Source organism: Hyperoodon ampullatus, assembly GCF_949752795.1.
Source record: "Hyperoodon ampullatus genome assembly, chromosome: 15".
In the NCBI taxonomy this organism is placed as follows: Eukaryota; Metazoa; Chordata; class Mammalia; order Artiodactyla; family Ziphiidae; genus Hyperoodon; species Hyperoodon ampullatus.
Genome location: NC_136928.1, coordinates 15,864,433 through 15,882,110, shown reverse-complemented (window position 1 = coordinate 15,882,110; position 17,678 = coordinate 15,864,433). Strand labels below are relative to the sequence as shown.

General features: G+C 42.4%; 1 protein-coding gene across 1 annotated transcript in view; it reads right to left on the bottom strand.

The window, feature by feature from the left end:
- VWA3B (von Willebrand factor A domain containing 3B) overlaps window positions 1–17,678 on the bottom strand; it is a gene marked incomplete at both ends in the record, with an annotated part of 217,727 nt that overhangs the window by 96,596 nt on the left and 103,453 nt on the right. Inside the window, 4 exon segments of the mRNA XM_079721376.1 lie at window positions 80–178; window positions 5,465–5,596; window positions 6,657–6,795; window positions 11,483–11,637. Of these exon segments, the coding sequence (XP_079577502.1) occupies window positions 80–178; window positions 5,465–5,596; window positions 6,657–6,795; window positions 11,483–11,637 (525 nt within the window).

Sequence of the window (17,678 nt, the reverse complement as noted above, 5' to 3'; positions counted from 1 at the left end):
AAGGTCCCCCAAACCCACTCTCAGCATTCACTTTCAGGGGATTAGTGAGTCCCTCTTTGTTCCCAACTTTGATAAGTACCTGGTCAGGTCTCCCATCTGTCAAAAGGTAGATTACTTGTGTTTCTTTATCAGCAAAAGCAATTTGCAGGGCACTCAAGGTGTTTGTGGAACTTCCAATCTACAGAAAAGAGAGAGAGAGACATACCAAGTACATACTTGAATCTCAAAAAAGATCTCACAAACAAGTGTTATTTATTCTCTGCTTCCAAAAAGAAAAGTACTTGTGAAATAAAAGATACACCAAAATTAGATTGAGATAATAATTTAAGTCCAGGAATTCCAAGAAGACAAATCCCTGAATATGTCATAAAAGCATCTATGCAGACAGTCCCAGGATAGCTAGAAGCCAGGACGATGGATTTCCTGGCCTGACGACAGAGCTCTTAATTCAATCTTACCTTTGTGTGTTTCTGTGGCAGACACTAACTCAGTTACTGTTCATTCAGCTGTCAGCACGGCTTGAACATGCAGCCTGGATTCCCCCCGGGCAGGGACCATGTTAGTTTCCAACCAGGATTGATTCATGACACCCAGTATTCAGCAAACATGAGTGCGGTGTCATGAGCAATCCAGAGGTACAGGAAACTGTAAAGTTGTAAAACTCCTGCAGTTTCTGCCCAGGGAGGTACAGAACTGGCAAAGGTGTCACTCCAAAACTCAGAATGAAAAAAAGCCAGACAAACAGCAAGTACATGACTTTTGTTATGCCCATGAGAGGGCTCAGGTCACAGGGCAACCAAGTGGCCCCAAATCTGGGGAGGGATGGGGCCCTGGTGAGTCAGGCAAGAGGCCAGCCCTGGCTTTCTGGGACAGGATACAGCCAGACACTAGAAGAAGAGTTGGGCTGGGGTGACTGGTGAATCAGTGGAGGCTGCCAGGTGTATGTTGTCGAGAGACCACAGATATGGGGGCATCCGCGCTCTCTTGAAGGCTGTTTTGCCACAAACCCCACAGGGTGCTCACAGAATAGACTGGGAGAGTCTAGAGAAAGTCTTCTTCACAGTGCAGAACTGGGGGAGAGGAACACAGGAATCTCCACAGAGACCCTCCCCTCACTCTCCCCAGCAGAACAAAAGCCTTAATCTGTGTGTGTATATGGGGTGGGGGGCAACAATGAACACGCTCACCCTAGGGCACTGGCCAAAACCCAGGAAGGCTGGGGGAAGGAAAGAGGAAACAACAAACTCTCTACACCTGCGGAAGGAGCAGGTCTATGTGCTGGGCTCAGAGACACTGAGAAGGCCACACCCCTGAGACTCCTGGACACCATGCCTGATTAAGACTGAGGCTTATTCAGAGAACACCCACCCCATCACTCCCCTAGAAACAGCAACTAACAAATAACTTTCAAGAGAAACGCTCTCTTTGAGGCCCAGTGTGAAGGGAAAAATCAAAAGCCGAAGATGAAGCAGACAACCCTCTGGCAGGTCATCCCCTACCCTAACACAAAGTGTCGCTACAAGAATCAGAGGGATATGGTGCAAACAAACAAACCTCAAACCCAGCCCAACTCCTAATTAGAGTAACTTTAACCCATCCCACAAAGAAAGGCATGCTCATTTCCAGGCATTAAAAATATTTAGCTCAGTCTCTATATACTGCACATGATGTCCAGCTTTTAACAAAAAATAAGCATATAAATAGAAGAGTAAGCAACATACTACCGAGAGACAAAACTACTCATCAGAAACAAAAACAGATATGACACAGATGCTGAAACCACCTGACAGAAAATTTAAAATAACTGTGATTCATACATTTAAAACTTCTAATGGCAAAGGTGAACAACATTCAAGAGCAGGTGGGTAATTTCAGCAGAGATGGAACCTTAAGAAATAATAGAATAAAAATGCTAACAATAAAAAACTCAGTGGGATGGTGAAGAAGTCTTTCAAAGAGTTCAGAGTACAGTTGTTCCTTGGTATCCACAGGGGTTGGTCCAGGACCCTCTCCCTCTGACAGATACCAAAATCTGCAGATGCTCAAGTCCCTTATATAAAATGACATAGTATTTGCATATAACCTATGCACATCCTCACATATACTTTATTTATTTTTAAAATAAATTTATTTATTTATTTATTTTTGGCTGCATTGGGTCTCTGTTGCTGCACGCGGGCTTTCTCTAGTTGTGGTGAGCCGGGGCTACTCTATGTTTTGGTGCGCGGGCTTCTCATTGCGGTGGCTTCTCTTGTTGCAGAGCACAGGCTCTAGGTGCGCAGGCTCAGTAGTTGTGGTGCATGGGCTTAGTTGCTTCGCAGCATGTGGGATCTTTCCAGACCAGGGCTCGAACCCGTGTCCCCTGCATTGGCAAGAGGATTCTTAACCACTGTGCCACCAGGCAAGTCCCATCCTCCCATATACTTTAAATCTTCTCTAGATTATGTATAATACCTAATACAGTTCAAATGCTATGTAAATAGCTGCCAGCGTGCAGCAAATTCAAGTTTTGTTTTTTGGAACTTTCTGGAACTAAAAAAAAATTTCCATCTGGCGTTGGTTGAATCCATGAATGAGGACCCTATAGATACAGAGGAATGACTGTAGGTTCAAAACAGTCAAGGAAAGAACTAGTGAACGTGAAGACAGAGGAATAGGAATTACCCAAATTAAAATACAAAGAGAAAAAAGAGCAAATCAAAACAGAAAAGAGCATCAGAGAGCTGTGGAACAGTATCAAATGGTCTGATATACATTTAATTGGAAACATAGGAGAAGAGGGAAAACAGGACAGAAGAAATATTTGAAAAAAAAAATGGCTGAGAATTTTCCAAAAACAATGACAGACATAACCCCATGGACCCAAGAAGGTCAGATAACACCAAGTAGGATAAATAAAATAAATCACCTAACACTTCTGCCAGAGTGGTACACAAAGAAGCCAAGTAGTGAGCTGGGACTTTCATCCCCACCAACTGTACCACGTCCTCCCTGCTCAATGCTGTCCACTCCCACCCAGCAGGAACAAGGTACTCCTCTCCATCAGGTGTCAACAGAGTTCGAGTGGGGAACCTGAACTTCAACCTGCACCTGGAAATATGAGGCAGGGCCCACCCATCCCCCTGACAGAGCATTGTGAGACAGAGCCAACTAAACAGAAGGCTAGAAGAATATCCAGAGTCTCATAACATGAAACAAAAATGTCTAGGATTGGGCTTCCCTGGTGGCGCAGTGGTTGAGAGTCCGCCTGCCGATGCAGGGGACACGGGTTCTTGCCCCGGTCCGGGAGGATCCCACATGCCGCAGAGCGGCTGGGCCCGTGAGCCATGGCCGCTGAGCCTGCGCGTCCGGAGCCTGTGCTCCGCAACGGGAGAGGCCACAACAGTGAGAGGCCCGCGTACCACAAAAAAAAAAAAAAAAAAATGTCTAGGATTCAATTGATAATCAGTCCATCACACCAAGAAGCAGGAAGCTCTCAACCTGAAATGAAAAAGATAATCGATACCAACAGCAGGAAGACAAATATGTTAGAATTATTCGACAAAAATTTTAGATTAGCCATGAAAAAAATACTTCAGCTAGCGATTACCAACAATCTTGAAACAAATGAAAACTAAAATGCATCAGCAAAGAAAATAAAGGTCTCATCAGAGAAAAAAAAAGACATGAAGGAGAATCAAATGGAACTTTTAGAACTTAAAAATAACAATAACTAAAATTTTTTAAATTCTCTGACCCAAGGACTGGCTATGCCAGCTGACCACTGCTCTGTGACACCAGCACACGGCAGGCTCAGAACGTCTGAGTGTTGTCCTGAACTTACTGGGTTGTCCTGGACCAAACCAGTCCAAAGAATAATAGAGGAATCTGGTCTTCTTGAAAATGAATTTTGCACATTCAGCAAGCAAGCAAGGGTTCTTCAAGGAAGACTTTTGAAGAGAGCAGAATCACACTTTACAAAAAAATGATCTGACATATTTTTAGCCACTTAGATGGCTGATACTATTCATCAGTGATTTTTACACAAAGCAGAACCCACTTATGTTTTTACCCAATGAGATTACATATATAATATCTTGTTATCACAAACCCTAAATTAGTGGGCTCTGAATTAAGATATTTCCTACTGTAAAAGAAGACAACATATGTCCCAAGGAACTTCAATGGATAATCCTGGACATTTAACAAATTGGTTATGAATTTAATATTCTTTCCCAGCATAAGGTAGCCAGTTAGGACAAAATTTTACAGGCATTAATATTGCTTATAGATTTCCTCCTCCCATCTTAATTTTATTTATTTATTTATTTGTTTATTTGGCCATGCTGTGCAGCTTGTGGGATCTTAGTTCCCTAACCAGGGATCGAACCCGGGCCTTTGGCAGTGAAAGCGCGAATCCTAACCACTGGACTGCCAGGGAATTCCCCCTCCTTCCAATTTTTTTTTTTTTTTTTTTTGCGGTATGCGGGCCTCTCACTGCTGTGGCCTCTCCCGCTGCGGAGCACAGGCTCCGGATGCGCAGGCTCAGCAGCCATGGCTCATGGGCCCAGCCGCTCCGTGGCATATGGGATCCTCCCAGACCGGGGCACGAACCCGTATCCCCGGCATCGGCAGGCGGACTCTCAACCACTGCGCTACCAGGGAGGCCCCCTCCTTCCATTTTTAAAAGACAAATCCCAAGGGAACTCCAGAACATCCCAATGACAGTGAGAGTTCTGCTTGGTTAATATTCAGGGAGCATCACTAATGCCCATGTGTGACTTCCTGTCAAATCCAGGACTCAAAATTCAGTCACTGAACTATTTTAAAGATACTTGTGATCCATATTGGACTTCTAAGAATAACTCTTGGTCTCAGTTTTAGTATATCTTAAATCTCTGGAATGTTATGTGGTTCTAGAAAAAGAACTTTTAAAATTAAGTTCAAGACAAGAGAAAATTTGAGGAAAGGCAAATTCTCCCCAGTAGTCTGTGTAAAGGCCAAGAGCAGCAGCTTTAAAGTTCTCCAAGTAAAATGCAGGCCTAAAGAAAGTATTTCACCTTCTTATGATATCCTGATGCCCTATCTCTCTCCTTGCTTTCGGCCCTTACCACTCACACTGTATTGTATGTTTCCATAAGTTCATTACTTTTTAACAAAGTCCACTGTTAAAAGCAGCTGTAATATATCATTTGAAGCAAGAATGAAGCATCAGAAGAAACAAATATGAATGTTTAAGTATAAAAAAATTATATTTTGAAATTTGTTTTCATAAAAGTGCTGAGACTTGAGCCAAGAGCAGTGCTGTCAATAGAAGCTTATCTAAATGTTAGATACTGACAGAAAAGATTGAATTAACATGACCTCTGTAAGCAAAATGAACGTCTATGTGAAGCCATGGCTATCCCTGGCGTTCAAAGCACTTTCTCAAGCATTTCTATCCTGATCTCTATCCTTCTTCTCCCAGACCCAGCCTCCTTCTTACCTTAATGTCTCTAACCCAGGCCTGGGCCCCTTTCAAATTTTCCTCATCAATTTCAACAAGTTTTTCCCGCCAAGCAACAGCTTGAGCATCAAACTGCACAAAATTGAATTTCCTTTTATACTTCGGCTGTTCCTGTAAGAGACAATTATTATTTAGCCATGAAACTACTTATGTGTGAGAAAAGATTAGGACAGGTCAGGGTTTGATATCGTTAATCGTTTGATATCTCTTTTCAGTTCTAGAAGCTAAAAATTACATTCAATAGAGAAAATCTTTTCTAGTTCAAAAGGCATTTAAATAAAATTTACACAGTTTGGATATTAAAAATTTACAAATGTATATATGTATAAACATATATATATATCACATATAAGTTTATATATATAATGTGATATTATATCTTGTGTTTAATACTGACATTAATGGTATACCGAATATGCACACTAAAGGCTTAAAAGAATCCAAAACAGGGTTATCGCTTTGGTCAACATCTTTTTGGTAAAGCTATTTTATTCACTTGCCTTCCATCAATCAGCTCATGTTTCTCCAGCAGAAGTTCATCAAATTAAAAATTCTATTTTGTATCTGTCAAACACTCCCTGCAATTGTTTTCTATGGTTCATACTCACATCAGTACTACCAAGTCATGACAGTTCTCTGATACCCATTTATATGTGTGGGAACTAGGAGTTAGGGAGTGTTAGCAGCCTGCTTTGGGTAGCACAACTCAGAGGCAGCACAGGTGGAATAAGGACCAGAAGCTCCTGACCATCAGCCCACGCTCCTCCCACACATTAGTTCCGGGGCCAGTACATGCAGCATCCCTAACACGCACTGGTAATTAAAATAAGCATGCCAAGCTGGAGAGTATCTGGAAAACAATGGAGGCGTGTGCACACCACAGATTCCAGGATAGAGAAAACCAATCTTTCAATGGGGCAATGGACATGGAAATTTCCTTAGCAACCCGTGTGTGTTATAGGAAGGACCCACAGAAGGAAGGGTCTGCTTGCAAAGAACTGATGATACTCTCACTGGCAAAAGGAAGCCTTTTTCTGAAGTGGCTTTTCTGTGATTTCTGAGTGCAGACCTGGCCTGTGCGTCTCTGATAACCACTACAGGTGTTGACTGGCGGAGATGCACTCATGATACTCAGGCCCCCAGGTGCCTGATCCTGACAGCTCCAACTCACCTGTATGAGCTGGATGATCTTGTTCTTCACCAGGTCCAGTTTCCCCTTCATTGAGTGAGATGTGTCAATGAGAATGTAGACACAATCACTAGGCACTTTTCCAAAAAGGACTTGACTCCCATCCTGTAGCCATTTAATCCTAGGCAGGAAATAGTTGAAAGGGAATGGTTAGAGCCTGTGGCACTCAGAGCATCGTCCTAAGAACTTAACGATACATCTACAGAGGAGAATCAATAGGACAGAAAAATAATTCCAATACTGGGCTCCAAAGCCAAAAGTAAATTACTTCCAGTCATCTGATATTTTTGAGGCCTTTAGCTATGACTTCACACCATTTATTCTTCTAACCCTGCTGACTGCAGTCAAGCTAGTAATGCCAGCACATTCCTGAAGCTTCAGTGAAGCTTATGGATAGAATCAAGCAACCCCAGATCACAGTAATAACCAAGCGCTAGGTGGTCATGTAAGCAGGACTGCTTCTGTGGTCCAGGCTCAGGATCCCATCACAGGATGTAGATTAAATTCATGGTTGCAGGCAAACCCTGGGGGAGAAGGTGGGGCAGACAAAAAAAAAATACTTGAAACTGAGTTCCGAGTTCAGCAAGGCCCAGTCAACTAGACTTTACAGGGCAAAATACTGAAGAGGAGATCACTGCATAGGAGAGAAAGAGCGTCAGAGAGGGATGGAAAGAGAGATTGAAAGGAAGAGAGAATGTGCCCCAGATATCTGCAGAAGGATGCCCTGGAGATTCTGGCTAAGTTATGATCAGGGCATGTGTGTGAAGAAACTACTGAAGCCAGGGAATAAATCATCAAAAAAGTAATAGATGGACCAACCCCTCAGAGCTCACACAAGTCTAGAAATAGTTCATCTTCCAATCAGCCAGAATGGAAAAGCCTCCATAATGCATGTGGCCTCAAGTAGAGTCCTCACAAGGGTATTGCCTTAATAATAGGACCAAATTAGTCCTGAACTAAAGGCTCCCCTGCACCTACGCTGACATAACTTAAAAGCAAGCCCCAGAGTAACTTACTGCATTCCAAGTAACAACTGCATCACAGAACACACATAAAAAATGCATCAAAATCCAGTACCCAACAATGTAGAATTCAAAATATCTGGCATCCAGTAGAAAATTACCAGGCACACAGAGAAGCAGGGAAATATGACCCATAACCAGAGGAAAGACAGATCAAAAGAAACATACCTCAAAATGACACAGGTGATAGAATTTGCAAAAAAGGATGTTACGCAGCTATTGCAAACAGAATCCATATGTTCAAGAAGGTAAAGTAGGAACAGAATGAGGAGAGGAACGGAAGATCCAAAAAAAATCCTCTGAGGAAACGTCTAGAGATATACAATGACTGAAATGAAAAATACACGGCATGCTATTAACAGTGAAGTAGACACTATCAGAGGAAAAGATCAGGGAATTTTAAGAAAGACATAGTAATAGTAAACAATTCAGAATAAAACACTGAGAGAAAAAGGTTTAAAAAATATAACAGAATAAGCAACCCATGGAACAATATCAAGGAGTCTAACACATGTGTAATGAGACACTAAGGAGGGGGAAAGGAGCACAGAAAAATATTTGAAGAAATACAATCGAATGTTTCCAGTTTTGATGAAAACAATACACCCACAGATCCGAGAAGCTCAAAGAACCCAAATAGAAAGAAAAAAAAAAAAAAACACAACACCACGACACATCATAATATAATGGCTGGAATTTAGTGATAAAGAAAAAAATCTTAAAAGGAACCAGAGACAACATAGGAATAATAGGTGACTTCTCATCATGCAAGCCATAAAGAATGGGGAACGATGTTTAAAGTATTAAAAGATAAAACTGTAAACCTAGAGTTCTATATTTAGCAAAAATACCTTCCAAAAATAAAAGTAAATTCAAGAGTTTTTCAGACTAAAACAGCTGAGAGAATGCATCACCAACAGACCTGTGCTAGGATCTATACAAAAAGAGTACAGAGCAACAGAAATCACAAATATGTGAATAGATACAAAATACATTTATTCTCATTTTAAATCTGTTTATAAGACAATTGATTGTTTATAATGTATTTTGGGTTTATAGCATATGTGGAAGTAAAGTGTAGGACAGCAATAGACAAGTCAGAAAGGGAATGGAAGCTGAAGACTTTCATGATGTACGTGAAGCAATATATTATTATTTGAAGCTAGACTGTGATAAGTTAAAGATGTGTATTGTAAATGCTAAAGTAGTCACACCACAACAAAACAAGACAAAGAGGTAGAGTTAACAAGCCAATAGTGGGGATAAAATGGAATCGTAAAAAATATTCAAACAAAAGTAGGCAGAATAAGAGTAAAAAGGGAACAAAGAACAAATAGGTGGAACAAATAGAAAACAAACAGCAAGATCTTAGGTTTAAATCCAAGTAAATCAATAATCACATTAAATATAAATGATCTTAACACTCCAATGAAACGCAGAGATTGTCAGATTGGATTAAAAATAATATCCTTACATATTCTGTTGACAAGAAGCCTATTTTAATATAAGATACATATAGGTAAAGGTAAAAGGACAGAAAAAAGAAAAATCCTGCAGAAAATAACAAAAGAAAGCCAGAGTAGCTATATTGATACTAGACAAAGCAGATTCCATAACAAAGAATATTACCAAAGATAAAAAGGGACATTTCATAATAATAAGGGAGTTGATTCATCAAGAGGACCTAACAACACTAAATGTACATGTATTGGCTAATCGAGCTTCAAATTACATGAAGAAAAAATTTTAGAACTGAAAGAAAAATTGGACAAATACACAACTATAGTTGGAGATTCTAACACCCTTCTCTCAATAATTTATAGAACAATTAAGCAGAAAATCAGTAATAATATGGAAGACTTGAATAATACTATCAACCAACTTGAGCTGAGATATTTAAAGTATACTCCACCCAACAAAAGTGGTTTTTTCTTCACGTTCTGGGCCACAAAACAGATCTCAACAGATTTATAAGAACTGAAATCATACAGTATTTCTCTGTCCACAGTGAAATTAAAAGCTATCAGGAAAAATCCACAAATACTTGGGAAGTAACCCTTTGGTCAAAGAAGAAATCAAAGGGGAAATTAGAAAATGTTTTGAGATGAATGAAATGAAATACAACATATCAAAATTTGTGAGAGACAGCTAAAGCACTACTCAGAGGGAAATTTATAAAATTAAATGTTTATATTAGAAAGGCAGGTCAAGATCAGTGATCTAAGTATCTATCTTAAAAAACTTAAACCCAAAGTAAAGAGAAAGAAGGAAATAATAAAGATAAGAGTAGAAATCAATGGCATAGAAAGGAGAAAACCCTACAGAGAAACAAAACAAAACAAAACAACAGTGAAACCAAAAGCCAGTTATTTGAAAAGATTGATAGGACAGATAACCTCCAGTCAGACTTAGAAAATAAAGATGACATAAATGACCAATATCAGCTCTATGTATATTTGAAGAAATTGAATGCAGAGTTAAAAAACAAACAAACAAAAAAAAACGTTCCCACAAAGAAAAACTCCAGGCCCAGATGGCTTCAATGGTGAATTCAATGAACATTTACGGGGGAGATGATACTAATTCTCCATGAAGTCTTCCAGAAAATACAAGAGGAGAGAAACCTTCCCAGCAACCCTTGATACCTGGTGGGAGGAGAGGGACAAACAGACTCAGGAGCTGCCAGGTTGGGTATCTTCTAAGCAGCTTCCTTTTCCCCAGACTTGAAATCCAAACTACTCTCCTTAGGGAGTCAATCCCAAAACCACAAGCACAGAAGACTCCAGAAGCAAGGATTACTTTTTCTGAGTAACCCATCACCAGCTGGGTTTTGAGAAACGGGGGCTCTGCAGAGTATATATGGGGGGAGACAGGTGTCTGCAGCTTGTGGTTTATAACAGAAAACATGGAAGGAGGGAAAAAGCTCTGATTGCAAGTGACTACTACAGGCTGGGTACTAGCCTAAACTCATTACACTTAGTATCTAATCTAATCCACAGAACACATTTGTAAATGGCATTATCATTCCTGCTTTATAAATGAGAAAGCTGATGTACAAAGACACTGACTAACCTGCGCAGGGTCACAGAAAATAGCAGACTGGGATTAGAATCCAGCTCTATCTGACCTTAGGGCCCATGCACCTAAATGGATGTGGTCTTCATATTCTAGAGCATCATCTAGAGCACCTCCCTTGGCATCAGTGAGATGAAAGCATTGAGCTAGGTCACCCCATGGAGCTGATGTTGAGGTCACAGCCTAGTACACTAGACTCTTATGAGCATTACCATATTTTAAGAACCAGCAGGGTTGAGAGGGATCACATGAAGTTATTTTTAGCAGATTTCTAATATGTATATATATATATATTATTCCATTGCATATAAATGTTTCACAACATTGTAACAGTTGCCTTGAAAGGTAATATTCAAGAGTACAGAGGACAGGTGTCATACAGTCTGCTATGCACCTGAGGCCCACAAAAAATGCAAGACATAAGCAGAAGTGTTCCTTTGCCTCCTACAGTGATGCACAATCAACATGATAACTACCTCTTTGTTTGCTGTTTTTCAGAGTCTGCACTGGCATCAAGGCGGCTCAGAATCTGCATCCAAACATACCCTTTGGTTATTAACAATGAGGCCAACAGCAAACCATCAGATGGCAATCTTGACGTAACAATGCTTATTGGCCATTTTTCTTGGTTGGGCTTTACCAAGAGCTCAAGCAGACTTGAATTTCAAGAGAGACTGGATCATGCAATGTACCCTCATGCAATACACCAACCTCCTCTGGATCCGGGCCAGGACTGCATGAATTCTCTCACTGTACCATGTGTACTTCTCCTTGGTAATGCAGACGTGGACCAAGCTCCCATCCTTCCAGGGAGCATGGACAAATCTGCTGCAGTATTTCGCATGCACTGTCTTCTTGTTGGTCTCCTAAGGAAAAGACATAGGACAGAAGCCACTCAGAAACCATTCAAAGAAGAAAAGTCCCCAGATGGCACCTCCACCTCTGCCTTATTTATACAGCTCCTAGCACTCACTCCCACCATAAAATCATTCAACAGTTGGTTCAACCAAACATATTACCGGGGCCTACTCCATATGGAGCCCTGTGCTGGATGTCGTGAATGACGGTCAGAAAGACACGGACAATCCCATTTGTGCCCAGAGAAGCTAATGTTTCCAGCAGGGAGATGCTAAACACACACACAGGCACACACCTACATATACAAACACATAGAAAGTAGCAATGTAGAACACTAGCACCCAGTACCTGGTCCTGGGTTGAGACAGTAATGATTGGGCAAGTTCTGTCAAAGAAGAAAGAGTTCACAATGCACTAGAGGGTCAGGGAGATCTAGAGGAGGTGGGACTTAAGACACCCCAAGCATCTTTCCACTGTTACTCCCAGACCCAATCGAAGAAAAGTAGTAAAGAACCCCACACCACATCTAGTGTCCTTCCTGGACACACGGAACTGGCCCAAGGACAAAGTCTTCCCACAAAGAGAGCTTTCCGAAGGACTGTCTCTATCACTCATCCAACCAGTTTATAAATGCATCAAGCACCACTCCGCCAGGCCCTGTTCTAGGTACCAGGAACACAATCCATAAAAGAAGACCAAAATCCCTGCCTTCCTGGAGCTCACATGACAGGAAAAGAGCCAGATGATAAACCAATACTCATCTAGCAGGTCAGAGGATGACAAATGCTGTGGAGACAAATAAGGCCAGGAAGGAGAAGAGAGAATGCTGAGGGACAGGGGAGGGGAAGGGGCAAGTTAAAACCTAGAAGGGAAAGCCTCAAAGAGAAGATGAAATATGAGTGAAACCTGAGGGAACAAAGCATGTGGCCCTTTGGAGGTCTGGGGGGAGTCTGAGGACACATCAACGACAAAAGCCCTTAGGTAAGTGTTTGCCTAGCATGTCTGTAGACTTTTAGGAAGGGCAGTATAGCCGAAACATAGTGAGGGAAAGAGCAAGATGAAGCCAGAGAAATAGGAGGAGAAGGACCAGGAAGCGGATGCTGTAAAGCTTGCTCACTGATGGAAATGATTCTGGCTTGTCCTCTGAATGAAAAAAGGAACCATCCAAGGGCCTTAACATAAGAAGCGACACAATGTTTTTAAATTGAGATACAACTGACATTTAACATTTTATTAGTTTTAGGGGTACAACATAATGATTTGATATATGGATATACGGGGAAATGATCACCATGATAAGTTTAGTTAACATTCATCACCCCACAGTTACAATTTTTTTCTTGTGATGAGAACTTTCCAGATCTATTCTCTTAGAAAAATGACACAATTTATACTTGTCTTACTCACAATTTAAAAGTTTCATTTCTAAACAGTTTTCGGGTTTTTTTAAAATAAATTTATTTATTTATTTATTTATGGCTGCGTTGGGTCTTCATTGCTGTGCGCAGGCTTTAGTTTCAGTGAATGGTGCATGGGCTTCTCATTGTGGTGGTTTGTCGCAGAGCCTGGGCTCTAGGCGCGCGGGCTTCAATATTTGTGGCACGCGCCCTCAGTACTTGTGGCTCGTGGGCTCTAGAACGCAGGCTCGGTAGTTGTGGCGCACGGGCTTAGTTGCTCTGCAGCATGTGGGATCCTCCCGGACCAGGGCTCAAACCTGTGTCCCCTGTATTGGCAGGCAGATTCTTAACCACTGTGCCACCAGGGAAGCCCCCTTTTTTCAGTTTAAAGGATAACTGTGGATACTCTGCTGAGAATAGACTGTAGATAGTCAAGGGCAGAGTCAGGAGATCAGTGAGGCGGCGTAGACCAGGGGTAGGAATGGTGAGAAGTGGCCAGATTCTGATTTACAGATATATTATGAAGGTAGAACTGACAGGATTTAATGAGAGGTCAGATGTGGGTATGAGATAAAAGAGGGGAGTCAGGAATGACTCCCAGGTTTTTGGCCCAAAAAACTAAAAAAGTGGAGTGGCAATAAATTGATGGGAGGAAGATTATGGGAGAGCAGCCTTGAACGGAAAGATGGGGATTCAGTGTCTGATGTGTTAGGTTCCAGATGCCTATTAGACATCTCAGTAACATGGCAAGTAGTCTGGCAAAGGCCACGGAAGGACGCAGGGCTGGAGATTTAAAGTTGGAAATCACCAGCACGTACTCAGTATTAAAAGCCACGGGGCTGGGGGCTTCCATGGTGGCACAGTGGTTGAGAGTCCGCCTGCCGATGCAGGGGACGCGGGTTCGTACCCCAGTCTGGGAGGATCCCACGTGCCGCTGAGCGGCTGGGCCCGTGGGCCATGGCCGCTGAGCCTGCGCGTCCGGAACCTGTGCTCCGCAACGGGAGAGGCCACAACAGTGAGAAGCCCGAGTACCGCAAAAAAAAAAAAAAAAAAAAAAGCCACGGGGCTGGAGGAGGTCATCCAGAGAATGAGAGCAGATAGAGAAGAGGTCCAGGGACTGCGCCTTGAGGCCCTTCGGCAGATAGAGAGTGGGAAAATGAGAAAGAAATAACAAGGAAGACTAAGATTAGCCAGGATGAATTGGGAGATGGGGATTGACATTTATACACAATTGATACTATGTATAAAATACATAACTAATGAGAACCGGCTGTATAGCACAGGAAACTCTACTCAGTGCTCTGGGGTGACCTAAACGAGAAGGAAATCCAAAAAAGAGGGGATATATGTATACATATAGCTGATTCACTTTGCTGTACAGTAGAAACTAACACAACATTGTAAAGCAACTATACTCCAATAAAATTTTTTTTAAAAAATAAAGTGTTTCATAAAATTCTCTGATTAAAAAAAAAAAAAAAAGATTAGCCAGTGAGCTAGGCAGAAAAACAAGACAGTGTATTTTCTGCAAGCAAAAGAATTTCATGGAAGTAACCAACAATAGCAACTGGTGCTAACAGGTCAAGTGAGAAAGAGACTGAGAATTAACCTCTGAATTTAGCAATTCAGGGATCCTCAGAAAGAGTGAGACCTTTGCCTGACTGGAGTATATTCAAGAGAGCATGGGAGAACTATGGAATTAGAGAAAAAGAATTTACAAAACTATTGAGGCATTGGGTTCCAAAAATGAACAGAGGAATAAGGCAAAAGAGGTAGAGCCAGAGACAAAGATGGGGGTCAAAGAAGTGAATTTTTAAGATGGGAGAAGTACCGCCATGTTTTTATGCTGACAGGAAAGATCTAGAAATGAGGACAATATTAATGACACAGACTAGAAAGGGGGAGAATGGATGAAAGAGGGGATAGGGGTCAGTGCACACATGGAAGGGTTGGTTGGTGAGGACAATTCAGCCATCCTAGAAGAAACAGGTGCAGATGCCCGCGGATTTGTAACGTGCAGGCAAATGTTCACGGATGTTCACTTCAGTGTTCAGTGAACTGCGAAGCAAGGTCTCCTGCTAAGAGCGGGTGGGGAGGAGGAGGTGTTGGAGGTGTGAGGAGAGAGGAGGCAGGCATCTTAGAGAATAGGAGTCAGAGTGGATTGTAAACCTGAGCAGGATGCTGGGCAGCGGCACAAAAGATCTGCCTGAAATCAGACGTCAGGAATTTAAAGTGAAACCAGGTGGCTGTGTGTTTTTCTCCAGTTTCCTTCATCAGAGTCAATTGCACGGGTAAAAGGCAGAAAGCTGGGTTTAACAAAGGTTGGGGTTTTGCCAGATGAGTGCAAGAATGTAAGGCAGGGGGAGTAGCTGAGGACGATGAGAGGGACAAAGGATAGAGGACAGAGAAAAGGTCACAGAAACAACCAGCTGTATATCCCCATGGGGCTGAAAGACTGGAATTAGGGTAGTGGAGGAAATGACCTAAAAAGAGTGGGACCTCTGGAATTGATTATGTGGGTTATGATTACACAGTTATTTGCAATGACAAGGTCAAGGGTATGCCATGGCAGGATGGAAGAGAAGGAATGGAGGAAAAGTCACTGAACAGGTCAGAAAAATGAAAGGTCTGGGTATGGGAAGGGTCATCCACGAGGAACTGACATCACTAAGGATGGAAACAGTTGGAGCCAGTGACAGCAAGCCATAAGCTATAATCTTCAGGGATGGATGGGGGTGACCTGAGGCTCAGTGGGTGTCAGATACAGAAGGTACCTTGGGTGGTACATTCTGATGACCTGGGAAGAGAGAGGGAGAATGATCAAGAAACAGCAAAGAGGAACAAGGAGGTCACCACCCTCCTCTGTGCCCACAGATCCAGGGAGAATGGGAGAGAAACTAGGGTCCCTGAGCAAGAACCCAGACAAGCAGGTGAAGGGAACATTTCAGAGTATGCGAGGCTACGGAGGGTTTGCTAATGACTTCCAGTTCCAGAGAGCACAGTGGAGGGGTTTTAAGAGTCAGGGGGGGATGGAAGAGGCTCACAGAAAGGATGCCAGAGCCACACAGGGATGAGAATCCGGGGGTCCAGGGGTGACTGATGTAGGCAGGGTTGAAGCACATAATGGGATCAGTCCTGATGTTCTCAAGGCAGCCAGGAAGGCGAAGCATGTCTCCAGCGCAGTGCAAAGATGGAAGGAGAAACACATCCTCTCTCTGTCTCACCATGTGCTCCCTACTCTGAATCCCATCACGTGGCATTTCCCAACCGTGCCTCGTGCATTTCCAAATGGAAACACCCCAGACCAGAAGTTACAAGAACACAGGTGTCCAGCACCAGAGTGTCCAAATGGGAAAAGCACAGTGTTGAGAGCCCAAGAGATGTGAATTCAAACCCTGCCTCTACTTACCACGAGATCTCAGCTGAGTCGTCTAACCCCTTGGAGGCCCTGGGACTTCATTTTCTCATGTGTGACACAAGAGCACAAGGATTCACCTTGCATATAAAGTGGGTAGGCATTCCATAAATGCTCCTTTCTGACTCACCATGTTTGTAATAAAGAAAACAAGGAAGGCAACATCTAGTGGGCATCTCCTAAGTGCCAGGCATAGTGCTCATACGTTCAAGTTTCAAATTTAGACTTTACACCACCCATTTTACAGATGTGGAGAGTGAGACTCAAACAGGTTAAATTATTTGCTCAACATCTCATATTTAGGAACTGGTAGAAGCAGTATTTACACCCAAGTCTTCTCATTCAAGTCCGGTGTACTTTCCACCATACCACACTGCCTGGTACATCATGAAGGCTCAATAAATATTTGTTGGAGGAATAAGTGATGAGACTAGGGTGGGTCTCTGAACATCAGGGCTGGCTCTGTGCTCAAGCAACCTAAGTGGCCATGAATGCAACGTGACTTCAAGGGGTGCCCCAAGACGTCAAGTTACTAGACTTTGCCTGCAACTCCCTAATTAGAAATGCATTTTTGTCTCCTCTCCTCCCCTGCTCATCCATCTTAGAAATGCTACACAGCAAGGCATTTTTCGTCATTTATTTCTCAGTGTCTCAATTTCCTGGATCCATACCTACAAAGCAGTTTTTATAGTTAAAAGTCTAGGGGGTCCTTCCCAGTGGGAGTCTGGGGGAACCCTGAAGAATCAACATATTTCACAGCTTCAGTTTCTTTCTACCTTATACACACATCAAAGTTTTAGGTATAAATCCAGTTTCAGATACATAGCCCCAAATACTAAAAATAAAATTGTCGGGCTCCCCTGGTGGCACAGTGGTTGAGAGTCCGCCTGCCGATGCAGGGGACACGGGTTCATGCCCCGGTCCGGGAAGATCCCACATGCCGCGGAGCGGCTGGGCCCGTGAGCCATGGCCGCTGGGCCTGCGCTTCCGGAGGCTGTGCCCCGCAACGGGAGAGGCCATAGCAGTGAGAGGTCCACGTACCACAAAATAAAATAAAATAAATAAAAAATAAAATTGTCCCTTTTTCATCAATATTGGTGAACAAGGACAGCTATACTGTACACTTCTCAACTTTCTCTATATTATAATTTGTTAGTGTCAGAAGTTTGAGGTAAAATTCCCCATTTATAAAGCCAAATTCTTCAAACCATCCCTGTAAAATTTCATTTAAATTTGT